The sequence below is a fragment of the Cheilinus undulatus genome, linkage group 12, assembly GCF_018320785.1.
Source record: "Cheilinus undulatus linkage group 12, ASM1832078v1, whole genome shotgun sequence".
Taxonomy (NCBI): Eukaryota; Metazoa; Chordata; class Actinopteri; order Labriformes; family Labridae; genus Cheilinus; species Cheilinus undulatus.
In genome coordinates, this window is record NC_054876.1 from 27,800,965 (window position 1) to 27,822,712 (window position 21,748).

Sequence of the window (21,748 nt, forward strand, 5' to 3'; positions counted from 1 at the left end):
ACTCATATGTTTTGATTTTATTGGAAAGCACTTTGGTCACTTTATGTGTTGTAAAGGACTCTACAAATAAAAGTTGATTGATTGATTGAGCAAGCAGATCAAAGGCAATAAAGTGAATACTTTGAGAATGAGATTACTTAAAGCACTTAAACCTCAAGGGCGACCGGGGTGATACATTGACAGTTTTAACAGCTCTTCCAATCTTTTTATATGTAAGTGTTTACCATGCTCAGCAGTGATTTGATGATAAGATTTGTTCTCTGCTGCTCGGGAGCAAATTTGTTTGCAGATTGAAGAATCAAGCTTTAAAGAAGCACTGCAGGTTACAGGTGTAGTACTGTAGCTAGTCATGGCACTGTTTTCAAACAGGGGCTCCTTTGAATCCAAGGCCTAATCTGTGCAATCCTGACTTTCAGTAAAACATGTCAATAGATGGTCTAACATGATCTGAAAACATTATACTTGCCGCTGTAGTGGAAGCAGCTACTTCGTTAGTGAATTCAACATCTTCAAAGAAATGTGAGGACAATAAACAACATTTATGTTTTTTTCTCTTTCCCTTGTAATAACAGAATGAAGTGTCCATGCATCCCTGGAAACAAAGCCCCAAGAACACTGGTACCCCTGGACGATCCACTATGATAAACTGCAGAGTATTTTACCAACAGAGATCATATTTGATGATTCTTTTCAGTACGTAAACTTTTCTCCATGTCATTTTTTTTTATTTTAGTATATTTGTTTAATAAACTGGTCAAAATCAAAATGTATAGTTTGGCTTTTTTTTTTTTGGAAACACCACCACTTCCTTTTCAAAGGCATCTGCATCATTTTTTGTCTTTCGTTTGTTATTCTTTCTGTAATATAGTAGTTGTTGATATATGACTAGAAAAGTCTGCTGTTTTTGGCGAGGATATGAAATAAGGTGTGTAGCGCCACATTTTGTAATAACCCCCCATTATGTAATAACCCTAACCATAGGACTTGGTGTGGGCTCCAAGGTATGCCCTACCCAACTACCTTGCTCTAACTCTAACCACTTAGTGACTTATGCCTAAACCTAACCCCCCTTCAGGGCTCTAGACTACTCACCTAACCTTAACCCTAGGACTTAAGGTGGGCTCCAGGGGATACGCTGCTACCTTGCCCTAACCCTAACCGCTTAGTGGCTTGCAAAATGCTTATTACATAATGAATTAAAAATCTATTACATTATTACGTAATGAGTTATTACATGCATTATTGCATAATGTGGCACTCCAAGGTGTGTCTGATGTGAAGAAAAGAAACAGAGTCGGCAACAACAGAGGAGAACACCAAGATAATTACACAATGAAGGATTATGATGAAACCACAGCGTTCCTGGGTCAGTGGGGATGCTTCCAACGGGTTGTCTTCTTTGTGCTTGTTGCTAGCATCATACCCAATGGATTTGGGGCTTTTTCTGTCGTCTTTTTTGCTGATGTTCCCAGTCACCACTGCCTAGTACCAGATGAAAATCTTACCGAAGGCTGGCTTGATGCCATTATCCCTGTCGAGGTAAGAAATGAAACTTTCTCAATGAGAGCGGCCCTTTTGTCCGGGGCCGTTCTAATGTTCATATTCTGTACTGACAAATTCCAAATTAGAGACTAGCTCAAATATAGACTTATTGTTATTGTTCTTCAGGTATTATATTCATTTCCTTTGTAGAACAGTAATACTTTTATGATACCTGTTCAAGTTTTCCTACTCTGCTGTAAATTTAAAGGAACGCATGTAGCCCAACTGTAGCTCCATTACATGGGTTTTATACTGAATAGGTCATTTTCCAGACTAATAAAGTTTGTTTTTCTGTGAACATGAGTTGGTAGATGGGAAACAGGAGTGGAGCCGTTGCAGCAGATACCGGCTGGATTTGGTTAAAAATTTCTCTGCTCAGGGTTTTATACCTGGCAGGGATGTTAACCTTAGTCAGCTGGAGCAGGAGGGCTGTGTAGACGGATGGAGCTATAGTAAAGATATCTATGAGTCCACTGTTGTCTCAGAGGTGAGTGTATATGAATACTTGAGTGTTTTTTTCTTAGCGTAGTTTAAGCAATGGTCTCAAAGTAAAAGAAATTAAAGCCCTATGTGGTAACACTTTCTATGAACCGACCTCTTATAATGCATTGTAACAACATTCATAATGCATCATAAATGTATTCATAATGCATTATACCAGCTGTTATAAGTCATTATAAGCAGTCATAACAACTTATAACAGTGTTTATAAGCAGTGATTATAAGCTGTTATGAAGGAATGATTTACAATGCATTATAACTTAATGCGTAAAAAAGGAGAGCGTCTTATAAATTCTGGGTTTCATAATGCGTTATAACTCCCCCAACTTTGTCCAGACATAGATGTTCATAGAAAACAAATTCAATGCATTATACGAAGTTATGATTTCTATGATTTTCATATTGAATAATGAGTTATTAATACTTGTAACATGCAATAGCATGACTTTAGTAGCTGTAAGTAAAGTGACAGCCCTGTATAAAGATATTACTAATTATAAGATCTTTTGGCACATAGATAACAGCCCATCCATCCATCCATCTATCCATCCATCCATCTTCTTCCGCGAATCCGAGATCGGGTCACGGGGGCAGCAGCCTAAGCAGGGAAGCCCAGACTTCCCTCTCTCCAGCCACTTCCTCCAGCTCTTCCCAGGGGATCCCGAGGCGTTCCCAGGCCAGCCGAGCGACGTAGTCTCTCCAGCATGTCCTGGGTCTTCCCTGGGGCCTCCTCCCAGTGGGACTTGCCCGAAACACCTCACCAGGGAGGCGTCCAGGAGGCATCAGGACCAGATGTCTGAGCCACCTCATCTGGCTCCTTTCAACGCGGAGGAGCAGCGGCTCTACTCCGAGTCTCTCCCGGATGGCGGAGCTTCTCACCCTATCTCTAAGGGAGAGCCCAGACACCCTGCGGAGGAAACTCATTTCAGCTGCCTGTATCCGCGATCTCGTTCTTTCGGTCACTACCCACCGCTCATGACCATAGGTGAGGGTGGGAACGTAAACTGACTGGCAAATTGAGAGCTTCACCTTTCGACTCAGCTCTTTCTTCACCATGACAGACCGATGCAGAGACCGCATCACTGCTGACGCCGCACCGATCCGCCTGTCTATCTCCCGCTCTATTGTTCCCTCACTCGTGAACAAGACCCCGAGATACTTGAACTCCTCCACTTGGGGCAGGATCTCATTCCCTCAGATCTCATCTCATTCAGCCGCTTCACACTCGGTCGCAAACCGTTCCAGTGAGAGCTGGAGGTCCCTGTCTGATGAAGCCAACAGGACCACACCATCTGCAGTATTTGGTGACTGTAAGTAAAGTGTGAAACTAAAATACGTTATAAACAAACAATTGCTTTATAGATAGTTTATTGTCGTTGCATGGTAAAACAACAAAATTTCATTTGGCAGTCTCTTCTGTAGCAACAAACAATATTAATAAAAATGATAAATACTATTTATCATTTACTATTTAAAATAGCTAATAGTTAGGAACACCAAGTGCAGTCCCACAAGGTCCACGAGTCAGGTGTCCGGTCCTCTGTATATATGTATGGTTTACTAGCTCAGCTAGCTAGTCCGGAGCCTACTAGCGCTACGATTAGGTCCAGAATGTTTTCGTGCAGCCAGCTCTCTGTTATTATCAAGACACGGTCAGCCAAGCGGTGGTTAAAAATCCACATTCTTATGTCGTCCATCTCATTGGCGAGAGAGTGAGCATTTGTGAGAAAAGTGTTTGGTACAGTAGGTTTGTGTGGGCCCTCTTAGCATAGCCTGCAGCCCGGCTCGTTTGCCCCGCCTCCTCCCCACCTGGCTGTAGGTGGTGTGCTGCCCTGCGTCACTGATGCCGGCCTCACACGGAGGACTTTGCAAAAACTTTTCAAAGACTCTAAAAAGACTGATACCTCAGATCCTCTCACATCTCAAGAAAATTTGTCAGCAATCCGTTGAGCTTTTAGTCTCAGACTAAGATTTTGCAAAGACTGGTGGTCACTAACTACAAGAATAGGTTACGATTCCTTTGAGATTAATTCCCATCATGCATCTGTTGGATATTCACAATATTTTTTTTTTTTTAGCAGGGAACATGATGCAGAAGGAGATGGAGATCACCTTTGGGTTAATATCTCTTATAATCCGATGTTTTTAAAGCATGTACTTCGATCAGAAAAAGTAAACACTGAAGCAACTTTGCAAGTTACTGCTACAACCAGGGAACTTTCTTGGAAACACTTCAGAATAAAAGAACCGTATGAGAACGCGAGCCGTCTCACTACAGAAACAAACTGGTTGGGCTTTTACTTTGAAAATCTCACTGGCGGTTGACTGAACCTGTCATGTCAGCCTGGAGTGAATTGACAGACAAGGCACACAAACACACAGGTGCAGAGATCTGACTGCAGTTCTGAGCAGAAGTCTTTCAGTCTCGGGAGTTCTGAGCGGACATTCAGCTGCTCTAGCTTGATCTACACTCACAACGGTCACGTCACTGAGAAATAATACCAAACGAGTCTGATCTTAACGCCAAGACAAAGGAAATACCGCCTTTAAATGGCAAAAATCTTTTAAGGCCACATTACACCTAAGGACTGAGACAACGGGAGCGAGCTGCGACTTTTGCAAGACTCCCATGATTTTACTCCAACTTTGGAATTTTGTCTGCAACTCTAAAGTCGGCGGATAGTCGTTGGATGTAAGGCCAGTCTAAGAAAGATATTCACAGATTCGGTCACTTTAATGACTCAGCAGAGGATCATCACATTTACAAAACCCACACCTCTTTTGAATCACAGTACAGTGGACTGCGAGCTACAACATGCACATCAGGATTTTGCAAACACTTGGGTTGTGGCGCAATCTCAAAATGGGCTGCTGCTGTGATATTTGTGAGACTGAGGAAGATAAACACTACTCCTGTCATGTCCTTTACTTACAAGAGGAAAGAGCACACATTGTAAATTAGTGCTGCACAGTTAATCTTAACACAGTTCCAATGCCGGGCTGTGAAATTAAATAATTTTAGTTTATGATAATGCAACAATGGCACTTTGTAGAACTACCTTTATCTATTTATTTTTAAAAGGAAGGACTTTTATTTTTGGAAAATAAGTTATTTTGAAAGGAGTAAGATAAAAATTCCAGGTTTTACATTTTACATTTTTTTTAAATTCACTTAATGTTTGCATGTTTTGATTAGAGAAATACTCACTTCAAAAGTATCATTATTCTGCTTTTTTCTTGATGGTAGATTCATGAAACCATTTCTATATTATGTCACAATCTCAGGTGCAAATTGCAATAACACCCAGTGTGATCACAATTAGCCACTATTACCAAACTGTTAGCACTATTGTAAGTGTAAGAATAGCCTAATGAAACATGGCATGCAAGTCATGATGTGTCTTACCAGTTGGTGGCACAATGGCAGATGTTATCTGTTGGCATACAGAAGTGTTAGGTAGTGATTTGCCATCACACAAGTAAATCTGAACCAATTTTGATGAAGTATGTGTGGTGATGTATTGTTACGTGGTGAGAAATTGAACTTAAATGAGCTACCAAAGCTCTTTTCAGTTTTGCTGATTTTTTTTCAAGATTTTTTGAGGTCTTAACAAATTTAACATTGGTCTGCATTTAGTTTGTTGGAGCACATAATCAAAGCTTGGGGCCTGAAAATGTCCATTTCTACCAGAACTGATTAAAAACAGTTATATTGTTGGAATTATTCATGATAAAAATAAATTATGTTATCTGATATTAAGGGGAACCTGAACATTACTTGACAGGACTTAAAATTAAGTCTTGTAGTTGTGGTTAAGTAGAGAAGATGATTAATGTGTCAGTTTAATGTCACTACAATGTATAATATTAGAGTTACTGATTTTACTTTAATATATATATTATCATAAAAATCACAGTAAATACTTTTAGAAAAATAGGTCTTGTAGTATAAAGTAGAAGACATGATTGATGTGTGATGTAAGTTTAATGCCACAGCAATGCATAATATTAGAGCTGCGAGTCTTTCTTCCGTCTTGGCGTTACATATGCAAATTATGTTTCTCTGTGATGTGACCATCGTCCACGACCAATGGGAGCCGGCGTTGTGCATAAGCACTTTAATTCACTCAATTCTTCAAAATATCAACCTGAGTGTAGATCAATCTAGAGTCACTGAATGTCTGCTCGGAACTCAACAGTGTTAATTTCATCAACTAAAACTGTGACTAAAAATGTTTGTAGACAGCTTTTTTCTTCCATGACAAAAACTAGACTAAGACTAACAAAAATAGATCTGTGATGACTAAAACTGACAAAAACTAAGTTTAGTTTTCATCAAGATGACTGAAACTAGACAAAAATGTAATTTTGTTTCTGTTGGACATTCAAAATCCTGATATTTCTCCACTGTGGGTGAATGTGTAGAACAACAATACATCTGTATCTATTCTGCCTCTCAGCTGTAGAAAGCAAAAACACACTACCATGATTTAGTACCAAATTTAGGCAAAAAAATAAATAAATGCTTGTCTCTGTTCTTTCTTTTAACCTGCCAATGGAACTCGAGATGGAAATTAGCCATATGGCTATAATATATATTTACGTGTTAAAGGTCATTAATACGAACTGTCCCATACTGAAAATAAATAAAATACAAATACAAAAGTAAAGACTTAAATGTCAGGACTTTTTATGGACTAAAATTAGACTAAAATGTTTTAAGTTTTCATCGACTAAAACCGGACTACAACTAAAAAGGACAGACTAAAATTAACTAAAACTAAAATGCATTTCAGTTAAAGACTAAAACTGAAACTAGGGCTGCAAGCAGCACTGGAGGGCCCTCACACCCCAGTGCAACTCGGCGTGTGGCGCAACCTCCACTGAGTTGCAATAGCGGGGTGTAGTCGAACCCGTGCTGTGTGCTGCAGCACGGCAAAGGGACCAGGGCGATCCTTATTTGAGCGTCAGAACATTAAAAAAATTCAGCATGGGTCACTTTGTATATGATGTAGTACTTCCCCTCAACAGTAGGTGGCAGTATGTCAAAGGTGGAGGTGGACATGTAGAGGTGATGAGGGATGGACCATTTACTGAAATTTGTAGAGATGCAGACCCTTATCATAGATGTGAAATTTTAAGGCAATCGGATGGTTCATATGACAGTTACAACCACTTCCTTCTCGTGGAAGGATCAAAATGGCCGCCATGGCCACTGGGTCATCCGTTAATTTAGCATGTCCATGTTGGGACCGATAGTGAAGAGTTCAGGTCAAAACCAGTGCATGATGGGTTCAAGACAGAATAATCCAGAAATGACCCGTTTGTATCACTCCCTGTTGGCAGTAGGGGGCGCCACAATGAGCTGTTTTCACGTTGGCGTGTTCAATGTGATACTGTTGTGTTGCCATAATGATTTGAAGACCACAGAATGATATCCCCCAAAGTTGCATCAGTTTTCATTTTTTAATTGTCCAAGACATTGCCTTATTTAGAAATTGGGGCGGAGCTGGTGGATTTCCTGTTGGGATTTTGGCATGGGTCCAAAAGGCTTTTTTGTTGCTCTGATGATGATCCATGTGCAGAACAAAAATCATAGGCCTTGGATGAATGGTGTATTTTTGGTGAATTTGTTTGTGGCAACCCATAAAACAAACATGAAAAATGAATGGTGTAAATGTTCACCTGGCAGAAGGGGGCGCTGTGACAAAACGATGATATTGATGCATAGTTGTATTCAGGACCATTGTGAAATTATTCTTGTGAAGTTTGGTGATGATTGAATTAAATGCTGAAAAGTTATAAGGCAATAATGGTGTAATTTCACAGCAAAAAATATAGTAAATGCAGAAAAATTTGGGCACTGATAACGTCACCACCCTTTGGCGAAAACTCACGCGGAGCACAACCTGGGGTCTCAAGGTTGTCTAGTTTGAGAAAAAAAAATCTGGAGTCAGTAAGATAAAATCGCTCAGACGAGTTCGTTCAAATACGACCCCTAAATTTATGAAAAGCTAAATTAAAAAATGAAAATGGCCGACTTCCTGTTTGAGTTACGATATGGGTCCACAAGACTTTTTTTGTAGGTCTGAAGATGACCTATAAGCACACCAAAATTCATAAGCCTGGGTCGAACCAGCTCAGGGGCCTGGATTTTTGAACATTTGTAGGGGGTGCTATTGAGGCAATGGGCCACGCCCAGCGACAAACATCCCATCAATTATCTCAGCATGCTAATGAAAACTTGTCTGCCAAGTTTTATTGCTTTACATGAGGGCTGTCAATAGATAAAAAATTTTAATCGCGATTAATCTCACAAATTCCATATTTAACTCGTGATTAATCGCAAATTAATGACACTTTTTTTCTGTTCTAAATGCCCCTTACAGGACTATTTCTCAAGATTTAAATACCCTTATCAACATGAGTGAACAACAATACTTTTTTTTATCCAAATCTTTGTTCATGTCAACAACCCAAAAAACACAACAGATAATGTCCAGAAAATTTTCTAGTCTAATCTCAAAGATACTGAATGCTCTATAAATCTTCTGAGAGCATAACATGGTAAACTCAAGCCCACCAAGCCATAATAGGTGAAGATACTGACCTTAATGTAACATATACATTGTAACATTGTGATGCATCTGCATACCCCTCAGAAAGTAGGTAGTTGCGCCCCTGTGTCTTGTGTATGAGTATTTAATATCTGTAGCAGAAAAACTACTCTATTTACACGCAAGTACAACTAAAACAACCTGCAGAGAGGCAGGAAAACATGGAACATAGCACACAGACATACATGCCACCCACAGAAAAGCAGAATGTCTGCAGGCACTCAAGCAATATATGCAGAATGGCAGAGGTTTTAACTGTATTATTTTGAATTTCAGCATTGGGCTGGTTTTGGGCTAGTTTCTATCAGCCATTGGGCTGGTTTTGTCACACAGACCTGGCAACCCTGGTGCACTATTTGATATAGCCTCCATGGGTGATCATCTGTGAGAAGTTTGGTGATGATTACTGTAAGCGCTCAAAAGTTATGGACAATAATTGTTGTTTTTACACCATTTTTTCAGAGAAAAATGGTGAAAAAACTCGTTGAAGTTTGGTGCCTTATAACAGCCAAGCCCCCTGTCAAAAACTCACCATTTGTACAAATTAAGATCTCCATCTTGTCTACTTTCAGGAGAAACCACTCTGGAGTCAATCATATAAGCCTCTAGGCAGAGTTTGTTCAAATGCGAGTACTGCATATTTGCCAAAAATGGGCAAAAATGACAATTTTTTGCTGATTATATCACTTCCTGTGCATTTTAGAGGATGGCCCCAAGAGGATTTTTTGTTCATCTAGTCATAATACATATGTGTACTGATTTTCATGCATGTCAGACAAACTTGTGGGCAGGGCTCCTGATTTGTTGGTTTTGGCGCCCCCTTTTTGGAGGGTGAAGTCTGGCAACACCAGAATACGAATTTTTTTGCGGGTCCTGATGAGATGAGCAAAAATCCAGGACTTTTTAGGGGGTTTAAGAACCCCTAAATTGAACACGAAGTGTCGGAAAAATAATTTTTTGGACAAACGAAATACAATAGGGTCCTTGCTCCAAGGTCGGGGCGGTGCTTGGGCCCTAATTCAAATAGCTGCCAAAATTAATGCTGGAACTCCCGAGATTGAAACACTTTTCTGCTCACAGCTGCAGCCAGATCTCTGCACCTGTGTGTTTGTCTGTCAATTCACTCCAGGCTGACATGACAGGTTCAGTCAACCGCCACTGAGATTTTCAAAGTAAAAGCTAAAAAAAAAATACTATTGTGAATATCCAACAGATGCATGATGGGAATTAATCTCAAAGGAGTCATTGTAGTTATTGACCACCAGTCTTTGCAAAATCTTAGTCTGAGACTAAAAGCTCAACGGATTGCTGTTTAAGTGTCTTTAGATGTGAGAGGATCTCAGGTATCAGTCTTTTTAGAGTCTTTGAAAAGTTTTTGCAAAGTCCTCCGTGTGAGGCCGGCATTAGTGACGCAGGGCAGCACACCACCTACAGCCAGGTGGGGAGGAGGCGGGGCAAACGAGCCGGGCTGCAGGCTAGGCTAAGAGGGGCCACACAAACCTGCTGCACCAAACACTTTTTTATCGCAGATGCCCACTCTCTCACCAACGAGATGGGCGACATAAGGATGTGGATTTTTAACCACCGCTTGGCTGACCGTGTCTTGATAATAACAGAGAGCTGGCTGCACGAAAACATTCTGGACCTAGTCGTAGTGCTAGTAGGCTCCGGACTAGCTAGCTAAGCTAGTAAACCATACATATATACAGAGGACCGGACACCTGACTCGTGGACCTCTTGGGACTGCACTTGGTGTTCATAACTATTAGCTATTTATCAATTTTTTAAATATTGTTTACTGCTACAGAGGAGACTGCCAAATGAAATTTTGTTGTTTTACCATGCGATGACAATAAACTTTCTATCTATAAAGCAATTGTTTGTTTATGATGTATTTTAGTTTCACACTTTACTTACAATCACCAAATACTGCTTATAGGTTGTTATAAATGTGTCAAAAGATCTTATAATTAGTAGTAACCTCATACAGGGCTGTCACTTTACTTACAGCCACCAAAGTCATGCTATTGCATGTTACAAGTATCAATAACTCATTACTCAATATGAGAATCACAGAAATCATAACTTTTTATGATGCATTGATCAGTTTTCTATGAACATCTATGCCTGGACAAAGTTGGGGGAGTTATAATGCATTATGAAACCCAGAATTTACGCAGTAAGTTATAATGCATTATAAATCATTCTTTCATAACAGCATATAATAACTGCTTGTAAACACTGTTTGACTGCTTATAATGACTTACAGCAGCTGTTATAATGCATTATGAATACATTTATAATGCATTATGAATGTTGTTATAATGCATTATAAGAGGTTGGTTTATAGTAAGTGTTACCATTTGTATTTTAACTTTAAATAGGATAAAGTCAAACAAAAGGTAAATAGAATGATAAAGGAGCTGCTTTTACATAAAACCAAACAGTACAGGACAAAGATTTCACAAGTATTTGTCTAAATATTTATGCATGAATTTCCAGTTTGATTTGGTGTGCAGTGAGCAGTGGAAGCAGCCGTTCATCTCCACCATCTTCTTCCTGGGAGTTCTTATTGGATCATTCATCTCAGGACAGCTCTCAGACATGTAAAGCTTTATTGGTGCAATATCATCTTTTTAAATGCTCAAATCAAAAGTGGGATCCTCTATTCTATGTTCTTGGCAGATTTAAAATTTTATCTTATTTGTTCTTCTGTGACTTTTTTCATTGATTCTAGGTTTGGGAGAAAACCTGTTCTCTTTGCAACCATGGCACTTCAGACTGTCTTTACATTTGTTCAAATCTTCTCCCCGTCTTGGGAAGTTCTGTGTGTCCTCACCTTCATTGGTGGAATGGGACAAATCTCCAACTATCTGTCTGGATTTGTGCTCGGTAAATGTCTTATAGTCATGTTCCAATAAATGACACTTAAAAATACTGAGGAATTTTGCACACCAGTCTTGTTTCTTTCAGTGTATTTACAACTTCTCCCAGCCACCTCTAAAATTAATTTCTCTTTGTACGCAGGAACTGAAATTTTGACTGGCAATGTGAGGGTGTTATTTTCATCAATGGGTGTATGCCTGGGCTTTGCTTGTGGCTACATGATGCTGCCACTCTTTGCTTATTATTTAAGGAACTGGAAATCTCTCCTGTTGGCTTTGTCTGTGCCTGGACTGGCTTACCTCCCTCTCTGGTGGTAGGTTGTTCTCTTAACCACGAATTATCAAACTTTATTTATGGTAAATGTTGGTATGTTCTTGAAACACACTTTTGTGACCATGGCAGGATCATCCCAGAGTCTCCCAGATGGCTGCTCAGTCAGGGGAGAGTGGAGGAGGCCGAGGCCATAGTGAGAAAGGCTGCTAGGTGGAACAAAGTTCAGGCTCCACTGGTCATTTTTGAGGAAAGTAGCGCACTTTTAAGTTTAATTTGATTTTAATAATTTCGTCATGTGCCTGAACATTAACATTGTTTGTAGAGTTCACCAAGAAGGTCAGTTTGAGGGTCTCGGGGGATGACTGTCTAACAAGCTCTAATAAAGTGAGACCGAGATTTTGTATCTTGCAGGCTGATGGGATAATGACACTCCCGAAGGAACATCACAACATTTTTAGTCTTCTGAAGACAAAAAACATCAGAAACACAACTGTGATTCTGTGCTTACTGTGGTAAGGACCTAGTAACGGCTCTTCAGTCACCAAATCAATACAGTGAGAGAGTTTTAGGCTTTAATGGAAGTTGTTTAATTAGTCTCTATGTAAAAGTTAAATACGTATTTTTTCTAATATGCAAATGTATTTATCTCCCCAGGTTCTCCTTGAGTCTTGGATACTATGGCCTGTCCCTCAACACATCCCGACTTCATGCTGACCCCTTTCTCAGCTGCTTCATTTCAGCCATTGTAGAGGTTCCAGCTTACATTTCCAGCTGGTTTGCACTACGATACATTCCTCGACGAGTATCTACCATCTGCATCTTGCTCTTTGGGGGAGTCTCACTGTGCCTGATTCAGCTGATACCAAAAAGTAAGCAGTGTTATGTTACATCAAGATACTGTGCATTTCTACATAAACACCCCAAAACTAATAAAGATTTATCCGAGTTTTCACAATAAGTCATCTCTTAATTTTCAGGTTTACTTAGTCTGTCTGTTGCACTGGAGATGCTGGGAAAATTTAGTATTACCAGTGGTACATCCCTGATGTTTGTCTACACAGCAGAGCTTTACCCAACAGTGATCAGAAACACAGCGACTGGAACATGTACTACTGTTTCTAGAGTTGGCAGCTGTATTGCACCTTTTCTTTTACAGCTGAGTAAGTAAACCAACTTCTATTTGTCCATCCCCAAAGCATCTTTTGTCTCTACTCAGGCCTCTGTCATTTTATTTCTCTTTGTACAGGTGTATACTTTAAGTACCTTCCATATATATTGTTGGGGACTCTGTGTGCTGTGTCTGCCTTTGCTGCCCTCTTCCTGCCAGAGAGCTTTAAACTACCCCTCCCTGAAACGATTGAACAGATGCACAAGAGAAAACGGTGGGTAACATGAAGAATATGTTGAAAAACTTTCCCTGAAGTTTCATTTTTTAAACTGTCTAGGTTTGTGCTGACAAAACTAACGAAAATGAAATAAAGTTAAAGACAAAATCTCCTTAGTTTAGTCTTTGGCAGCAGAAGACTGTCTGACATAAACACCCAGGACCGGAGAGAGTAAAGTGACCTGATTTGATTGCAGAAGACTTCACATAATGGAAATTGTAGGACTTGAGTTTTATACAAACAAAAATTGAATCAAAAAATTAAAAGTGAAGAGCTTTTTTGGGTCTGACCCTTGACAGGTGTCAGAAAAACTAACACTAAAACTAATAAAAACTAAACTAAAACAAAGTATTTTTTCAAAATTAAAACTAAACAAACTAAGAAACCTGCAGGAAAAACCTACTAAAAACTAAACTGAAATCTATAAACAAAAGATACAAACTACATACAAATTAAAACTAATGAGAAGTCCCAAACCTTTATAACCTTAGTTCAGAATCCTTTTATGATTAATGAACTGACACCCCATTTAAAACATTGTAGTCAGTTATATCTTTTTTATCATCATACTGCCAGTGTGGATTAATTAGAACAAAAAATGAATATGATGGGATAAACAGTGGATTCAGAAAATATTCAGACCCTTTAGAAAAGGTAAGTCAAAGTATCGTGCTAGTCTTTAAATCATGACTTCAAGTCCCATAACAAAGTAAATTAAAAATAAATTATTTTCATCAGCCTAGAAAATATGTATTTTAAACTTTTGCAACTTTGTGCGGTACCTAATAAAGAACTTGTTGTTTTGAATTTTTCACTTCATTGATATTTTGTCACTTTTCAAGTTAATTTCCGTGATCATAAATTAATCCCAAGTTCATATACAGTAACTATGAATTGCCCAGTGTTGTCACACTTACCACTGATCACATCTTATAAAAACTGATATATTGTATTGCTTTTAAGTCCTAGCTGACTCTGATTTGTGAGACAATAAAAGACAACAAAAATGTCACAAGTATTCCTTTATTACAGGCATAAACAGTGTCTCCTTGTCATTCTTATAATCTCAATCATAAATTGATTCTTAAATTGTTAGCAGTGGGGGAAAAATATTTTTAAAAATGCAATTTATTTCAGTTTTCCTCTTTTAAATGTTTTTCCTTTTTTTCCCTCAAACAGCTTGAAATGGCCACTCATCGCTATGAAACAACAATCAAAACCTGGGGTACTTTCTGAAACTAAACTTTGATTGTCTAAGATGTTCCAAAATAACTGGAATATGTTGTAATTAATTTGAAAATGTAATATGATTAAACAGACATGCAATGAAAGATTGACATGGATATGTATTTCAACAGTTGACCATTTAGGAGTTGATTAAATGTGCTTGAATTCTCTGTGTGGCTTCATGAATCAGCAATGTATACAAAATAATAACAATGCACTTTAAAACATTTAAGTAAATATGTAATGAAAAATGCAGTTGTGTTTTTTTAGAAAATGCATCATTTATTAAAATATCATCGGTAAAATTGCATTGATAAGTATAAGACTATCATTTGTCACACTGTTCCTTTCACAGTGTTAACAAAATAAGAAAACTCCTGATGAGTTATTTGAAGGCACCATTGCATTGTTCGAATTAATGTTAAGTTTCTTTGTCCTGTTTAAGTTGCATCATTTCACAAATCCAGTGACAACATGGACAGATTTGTGATTTCTGCCCAGTTATCTGCCTCGTAACAGGGCTTGACATTGACACCTGCCAACTAGCCAAATGCGGTTGGATTTCGGCCGTGGCGGTTAGCAGCGTGACTTTAACTGGCCACGATGGCGGGTTGAATTTATCAGTGTCACAACTAATGCTTCACTCTGAAAGTGCTTGTCAGTTAGCCCTTATGATTTAGACTTGTTACAGAGTAGCTGTTCGGCACATGAAAGCTCAAATTTCCCTCCAAAATAACTGAAAAGTGGCTGGTCTCTTCATCCATTCGTGCGTATTTTACGCAGCGCCAAGGGCTTTGATGCTGTGATCATCGGTGGAGCTAGGGGGTGGCTACTGGGGCTTAAGCCCCGGATGTTTTCATCCTCTGGCATTCCTCCCCCAGAAATCTTTGACCTTCAAAAGCTTGATTTCCTATATTTCGGTGTGTTTTGCGTTTTTTTTTTTTCTTACTAAAAATGAAGTGGCTAAATTAGCTATGAATTGCAGAAAAATTCTAAAGTTAACTGTTTCCACATGATGGAGTCAATAAGGTCAGACGAAACACAAAATCAAACCATCTTCTGGAGTCTAAAAGCCACATAATATTTATCTGCATAATATCCCAGATAAATGAGAGACCAAATCCTGTCAGATTTTCAGAATTGCCAATATTTTAAAGAGTAAAAAAGTTAGTGTTTCTGTCTGATTTTAACCTCTCCAGTCTACAGTCAGCTCACACTTCAGCAGAAACACAGTAAACAGTCGACCCAGGCCAAATCATGAGTAGAAGTTTAATCTCCCTCTTTTAGATCATCCTTTATTCTATATGGTTCATGTCTGACTACAGTGTTTTAAACACAGCTGTAACCAAATGTTAAAGTATATGCCAAGAGTTTTGTTCAAAATGATAATAAAGTTATCTTTTTGGTTTGTTTGGTTATTTGTTTATTTTATTTTTTGAGAGAGATTTTTCTCCAAATAAATGAGTTAGACTGTATTTAACATCTCTGCTGAGCTCAGTGCGTGTGTGACGGACTGACCCAGGGTCACCGGCATCACTGCGCAGACTCACAGTTAACAGGATCAGATCACTGATTATCAAACATGTTCAGAACTCGAAGAAAAACTTTCAGAAAGGAGTTTTGTCAGGAACGTGGAGGATGCATATTTGTTTTCTCAGTTATAGCTCTATAATCGAACTGGTTCATGTGACGGACGTGTCTGTGTTTTAGCTTTAATCAGAGTGGTGAGTCTGACTGAAACAGCACAGACACAGGCAGACACACGTGAGTGAGCTGTGAGCTCAGGCTGAATGAACGTGCTGTATGTTGGCTGCCTGCTAAATCAGATTTTACAAACTTTACCTGTATTCTGACCATCTGCTGTCCTCTACGCTGAACATTTCTTCATTCAACTTTGGTTTCACTACCGCAGCCTCGGCTTTTACCGAAGATTGCATATTGAGGTGAAGAGCACTCACTTCATCCCCAATTCATGCACAATCAATAACTTAACGGAGGAGCGAGTCGCTCCGAGACCAAAAAGGTTCGGGGCTTTAATGAAACATCCGGGGCTTAAGCCCCAGTAGCCACCCCCTAGCTCCGCCGATGCAGGTCATGCCAAAACAACAGAAACAGTTTCAGTTTCCCTCTGATGCCCACTCATCAGCCACAGTCAAATTCTTTGTTGCCTAAGCGTACTTTGCCAGTGAAGATGATTCTAATTCAAAATACCAAGAGATATCTGACAATAAAATTCACAGACCAAATATTCAGAGGCCTTCAACTTACACTGATGTACTAAAAAGTGCTTCAGTCCAACCATGTTAGAACATGGGGCCCTGTTTTTATCAGGTTTGATAGCAGTAGTTCATCTTCATTGTGCAGACTAGTAAGGGACTGAGACTATGCTGTTGGCCAGCCCGACATGTTTTATTGCAGGCTGCTTAATAGAGTCTCTGGACTCACTGGTCAGTGATTGGTCCACAATCTCTGTGCAGATTTGTGTTTGATAGAGTAGTTGAGGTTTAAAGTACGGTATGTAGTGCTACACTGATGGACTGTGAGACCCGAAGAAGAGCAAAACAAACAAGAATACCTCCACTCGCGCCAAAAGATCTGATTTGACGAAGGATATCAATCCTTTGGTGCAGCTCTATGCAGGTCCTCCCAGGACAACAAATGATCAATCATTACTCAGCTTTGTTCACAATGAGTAACAATAGAGGTTTTATGAGCTAGTAAGCCAAATACAATTTCCTCCATTTTTCTTTGTCGTAATCTCTGCGGCGTTATTCCTGCTCCACTTGAACATTTTGTTCACAGCATGACAGTGCAGCTCAGTGTTGTCCATGTTACCTAGCAAAGATATCAGAGCTGTCTCGTCACAGTAGTTTGTATGAAAAGTGAAAAGCTGGACTGATCTTCCACAACACCAGGGTTGTGAGTTCATGATGACACATGAGAGGATTAAATTCACCTTGACAAACTGGATTATGCTGGTGTGAAATGAGGCATACAAAATGAGAATTCAGCTGTTACTTAAAACATTTTGGACACCAAAATTAGTTTTGTCATGTTGAAAACAGATGGAAAATATAGAAAGAGTGTTCTTGCACGTGTATTTAGCCTGAAAGAGATATGAACCAGCGTGGCAATAGCAATCTCTGTCCCACGTGCCGCCTTGTAAAAAAAAAATCAGAGGTAAAGTTTGTGTCTTGCTTTGCTAACAAGATATTTGAGCAGGACTCTTACTCGAGATTTCATAATCACTGAAGTCCAGGCTACTGGTCCCAGGTCTTCATGCTCCTTCTGGAGATTGTAAGTTAATCATTTATGTATGTAACCTGACACAGCAGATAGACTGATTCCTATATCCATTACATGGGGTATATTTCACATTCGTCTTGGAAACCTCCCATAGAAAGCATTTGAGAAAGGCAGTACTTTTCCAAAAATCCTCAGGAGGTGATTTGACGAACGTTCTGTCCGTCACATTCATGAAGGGTCAATCAGGGCCACAGTTCAAATGAGGTAGTAGGTGGGCACATCTCTGGTAGTAACATGAGCTCGGCAGGCAGGAGCTTTCATAGTTTACAGATGGTGGAGCTTGATAGTGGATTAAAACGTATGCTGAGACTGAAAGGGAGAATCTCAGAAAAATCTCTGCCAAGATAAGCTTCTAGTTTGGCTTTTTGCTTTGTTTTAATGAGGAAATGTGGCCCAGTTCTGATACAACTGCAGCTATACTATCGCTACCTCCGAGCTAAACTCATACCAGTTGCTATTGGTCTCCAGTACAACAAAACCCTGTCTGTAGCTACCGCCTCATTTGTGACCTGACCCAATTGTTTCTGATTGGAGCTTTGCGAGATGGATTTGTCCGATGACAGGCATGGAATTTGACGAATCTACCTGCTTTGCAGGGTTATTATGTATGAGGTTTTCAGCTCAAAAGGGACCATAAATGTGAAGCCTGAAAGATTAGTTGATGTAATAGAACCAAGTCAGGGCACTTTCAGAATTGCGTTGTAATCCAGGTCTGATAAAGAAAGAGTTCAGGGCATTGGGAAACTATAGTTGTCTGTCACAGTTGATCAGACATGTCCCACACCCCTTTAGGTTTCTGAGCTTTAAAGTAATTTTCAACAAGCTTTAGGTGTGCCGGTTTTGCTTCCCTCAATCTGATTGTCAACTTTATTGCTGTATGTTTAAGTCTCCAGAATATTTTCAAGCAATTTTCCTTGAATGTATGACTTTTTTTATTAGTAAATTCTGATTTATTATTAGGATAGATTTTAGTTTTATTTATTACAACAGCCAGCTCTACCCAAAATGATACAGTAATATGAATTATTGGTCATTTCATCCAATATGTCCCTCTAAAAGTTTGGAACAAGCTTTCAGATATTCTCTGATATGTCCACTTTCTCAGCTAATTTATTTTTCTTTATATGCACAAAGTTAGGGCTAGAATTAAAACTGTACATACAAGCTTTTAGTCCACATTTTCATGTTTATGTCATCAATCATGAAATATTCTGCCAATTGATTATCAAAAAACAATTATGATTAACTAAAAGAAAAAATAAATGATTAATACAATAATGTGGTCAATCAGTTCAGCTTGAGAGGCCTGTTAAAATGCAATACTTGGACGACTATAGTACCAAATAGATGTTGTTTTTCCCACTATCAGATTATTGGATCCAAACTCATATTTGCTAGTTCTGATATCATGACGATAATAGCATATATTCCTACTTGTGAAGAGTTCCAATGCTGTTCAGAGGCATGTTGTTTTGAATCATATCCTTATGTCACTGAAAAGAAGCTTCCTCACACACATGCTTGAGTGCTGTGAAATAAAACATGGAACAAAATTTAACATTTGAAACTTTGAAAGAGGAGCAAGGAAAGCAGGCTGGTGCAGAGAGCAGAGGTACAGGCAGTTTATATGTTTCAGTTTGCCTCTTGGTGGGTGTGGACTAAAGAGAAGCAGCTTTTTCAGATAAAGTTAAACTGTGAATTCACTCCTGACAGACTGAGGAAGAGTGTAAAACAGGCCAAAGGTAGACGCTATATGTAACCTACGCTGTGGAGTTAATCTACCTGTGATGCAATCCTTCTCATATCGTGGATACATGAGATTATTCCTGATTAATTGATTAAAAAGCTGTTTAATTCTATTATTTTTTTAGACTGTTCTCATGTTGAAGGTCTGGAAACCTCGCTAGGATTTTAAGTGATCAAGTTGTAAATTTGTTCTGCAACAAAAGATTTAAGAACGACATGTTCAGACAAGCTGTGCTGTGAAAACTCAGATAATTTCTTTTTTACGACTTGTTTTTTATTAAATTCTCGATAGATGTGGAAGGAAACCTGTGCTTTTTGCAACCATGGCAGTTCAGACGCTGTTCACCTTCATTCAGATCTTCTCCGTCTCGTGGACAATGTTCACTGTCCTCCTCTTCTTCAACAGTTTGGGGCAGATGTCCAACTTTACAGGAGCTTTAGTCCTGGGTACATATGAAAATCACATTCTAAAAATACTACATTAACAAATCACTCATTTATCAGATTTGGATTGAAATGATATTTTGAAAAATAGATTGTTTTCCCTTATTCACTAAATGTTCAACACAATGGATTCTTCATCTTTGCCTGCAGGTGCTGAGACTTTGATTGGCAATGTGCGAGTCCTGTACTCATCTTTAGGCACATGCTTGGGCTTTGCCATTGGCTACATGATGCTGCCTCTCTTTGCTTACTTTCTGAGGGATTGGAAGTCTCTTTTAGTGGCACTGACTGTGCCAAGCCTGGCCTACCTCCCCCTCTGGTGGTAAGATATGCTTATTACAGGGATCTAGCTTCAAGTAAAAAGAAGGCAGAGCTGAGAAATCAACACAGCAATTATTTTAACCCTTTCTGGTGGAGTTTAGGCATAAAAAAGCAAGCTGAGATAAATGTCAAACAGAAGTATTCAGAAGAGAACAAATGCTCTAGTTACTGCAGACTGATCAACCTTTCCATCTGTCTCTCTGTCCTGTAATGAGGCAGGTTCATCCCAGAATCTCCCCGATGGCTAACATTTCCTGGCATCTTGCAAGCTAAATATACAGTGCCTATAAAAAGTATTTACCTCCTTGGATGTTTAACCCTTTAATTGATTTATAAGTCAATCATGGTCAATATAATTTGGCTTTTTAGACAAAAAATACTAAAAACCTGTCTTTAAAATTTAAGGGATTTTAAACATTTCCACAAAGTAATGCCAAATAAATAAAATATTTAATGTAGAGTTAGTGAAGGCATAAAAATTCATCCCCATAAGTCAGTTAGTAGATTTAACTTGGTTTAACTTGGTGCACTGTGTTCCAGATTTAATCTGAGTTTTCTTCAAGAGTAATTTCTCTTTGTCACTCAGTTTGTGAGGACGGCCTGATCTAGGCAGATATACACGTGACCTATGTCTTTCTTTCTTGATGATGGATTTAACTGAACTCTGGGGGATGTTCAATGCCTGGGAAATTATTTTGTTTCCATCCTTTGACTTATTCTTTTCAATGACCTTTTTTCTGAGTTGTTTGGAGTGTTCTTTTGTCTTCATGGTGACATGGTAGCCAAGAATACTGATTAACCAGTAACTGGACCTTCCAGACACAGGTGTCTTTATACTACAATTACTTGAAACACACTCACTGTATTTGGCTGAGAGTGAATATTTATGCAGTCACTTCTTTACCATTACATATTTTTAATTGACCTTACTTTGCAGAAATCTGTTTTCACTTTGACATTAAAGTGATTTTTTTTGTCAAAAAAAGCCATGATTGATGATGATTGATTTATAAAATCAATAAAATGGTAAAACATCCAAAGGAGTGAATACTTTTAAAGGCACTGTATACTTAAATTATGCATTGAAGAAAACGAACCAAAGCAGATGATGATTTTGTATCTTTTAGGTTAAAAAGACAGAAGAAACCCCTAAACAAAGCTACAATGTGCTGGACCTGCTCAGGAAAACTGAATTCAGAGTGTTGACTCTCATTCTTTGCTTGGCATCATAAGTACAACATTTCAGCACCCATTGTTACATAGTGATCCAGTGGGAAAGTTATTGTTTAAATCAACTTATCATTCTCTTCATATAGACACTTTTTATTAGTGTGAAGACCTTAGCTGAGTGAATGTGTAATCAGATCTCAGATTTCCATGCAAACATCTCTACTTTGTGTCATCTTCTCCTTCAGATTTTCTATGATTCTTGGATACTATAGCTTGTCCTTCAACACATCCCAGCTCCATGCAGACCCCTACATCAGTTGTTTTATCTCT

The 21,748-nt window shown here is 38.8% G+C and overlaps 2 protein-coding genes across 2 annotated transcripts; both read left to right on the forward strand.

Moving 5' to 3' along the window:
* The first annotated feature begins 1,332 nt into the window (after positions 1-1,332).
* Positions 1,333-15,791, forward strand: LOC121518859 (solute carrier family 22 member 5-like). The gene is made up of 11 exons (XM_041801525.1): positions 1,333-1,539; positions 1,847-2,029; positions 11,163-11,266; positions 11,398-11,552; positions 11,688-11,859; positions 11,949-12,075; positions 12,231-12,331; positions 12,474-12,688; positions 12,797-12,979; positions 13,066-13,201; positions 14,384-15,791. Exons 1-11 carry the CDS (start codon positions 1,333-1,335, stop codon positions 14,451-14,453), a joined length of 1,653 nt encoding a protein of 550 aa, XP_041657459.1. The 3' UTR covers positions 14,454-15,791.
* Positions 15,792-18,280: 2,489 nt separating this feature from the next.
* On the forward strand, positions 18,281-21,674 carry LOC121519238 (solute carrier family 22 member 4-like). Its single transcript, XM_041802078.1, has 5 exons — positions 18,281-18,300; positions 19,776-19,930; positions 20,078-20,249; positions 20,468-20,541; positions 21,664-21,674. The coding sequence occupies exons 1-5, from the start codon at positions 18,281-18,283 to the stop codon at positions 21,672-21,674; spliced, it is 432 nt and encodes a 143-aa protein (XP_041658012.1).
* The last annotated feature ends 74 nt before the right edge of the window (positions 21,675-21,748 follow it).

What these genes read in the sequence shown, in the direction of transcription:
- LOC121518859 (XM_041801525.1), top strand. Translation starts at nt 1,333, where the DNA reads ATGAAGGATTATGATGAAACCACAGCGTTCCTGGGTCAGTGGGGATGC. An exon ending in TCATTTTTGAGGAAAGTAGC is followed by an intron (nt 12,076 to 12,230) that starts GCACTTTTAAGT and finishes TGTATCTTGCAG; the next exon opens with GCTGATGGGATAATGACACT. An exon ending in ACCTTTTCTTTTACAGCTGA is followed by an intron (nt 12,980 to 13,065) that starts GTAAGTAAACCA and finishes CTCTTTGTACAG; the next exon opens with GTGTATACTTTAAGTACCTT.
- LOC121519238 (XM_041802078.1), top strand. Translation starts at nt 18,281, where the DNA reads ATGGATTTGTCCGATGACAG. An exon ending in ATGGATTTGTCCGATGACAG is followed by an intron (nt 18,301 to 19,775) that starts GCATGGAATTTG and finishes AATTCTCGATAG; the next exon opens with ATGTGGAAGGAAACCTGTGC. An exon ending in TACAGGAGCTTTAGTCCTGG is followed by an intron (nt 19,931 to 20,077) that starts GTACATATGAAA and finishes CTTTGCCTGCAG; the next exon opens with GTGCTGAGACTTTGATTGGC.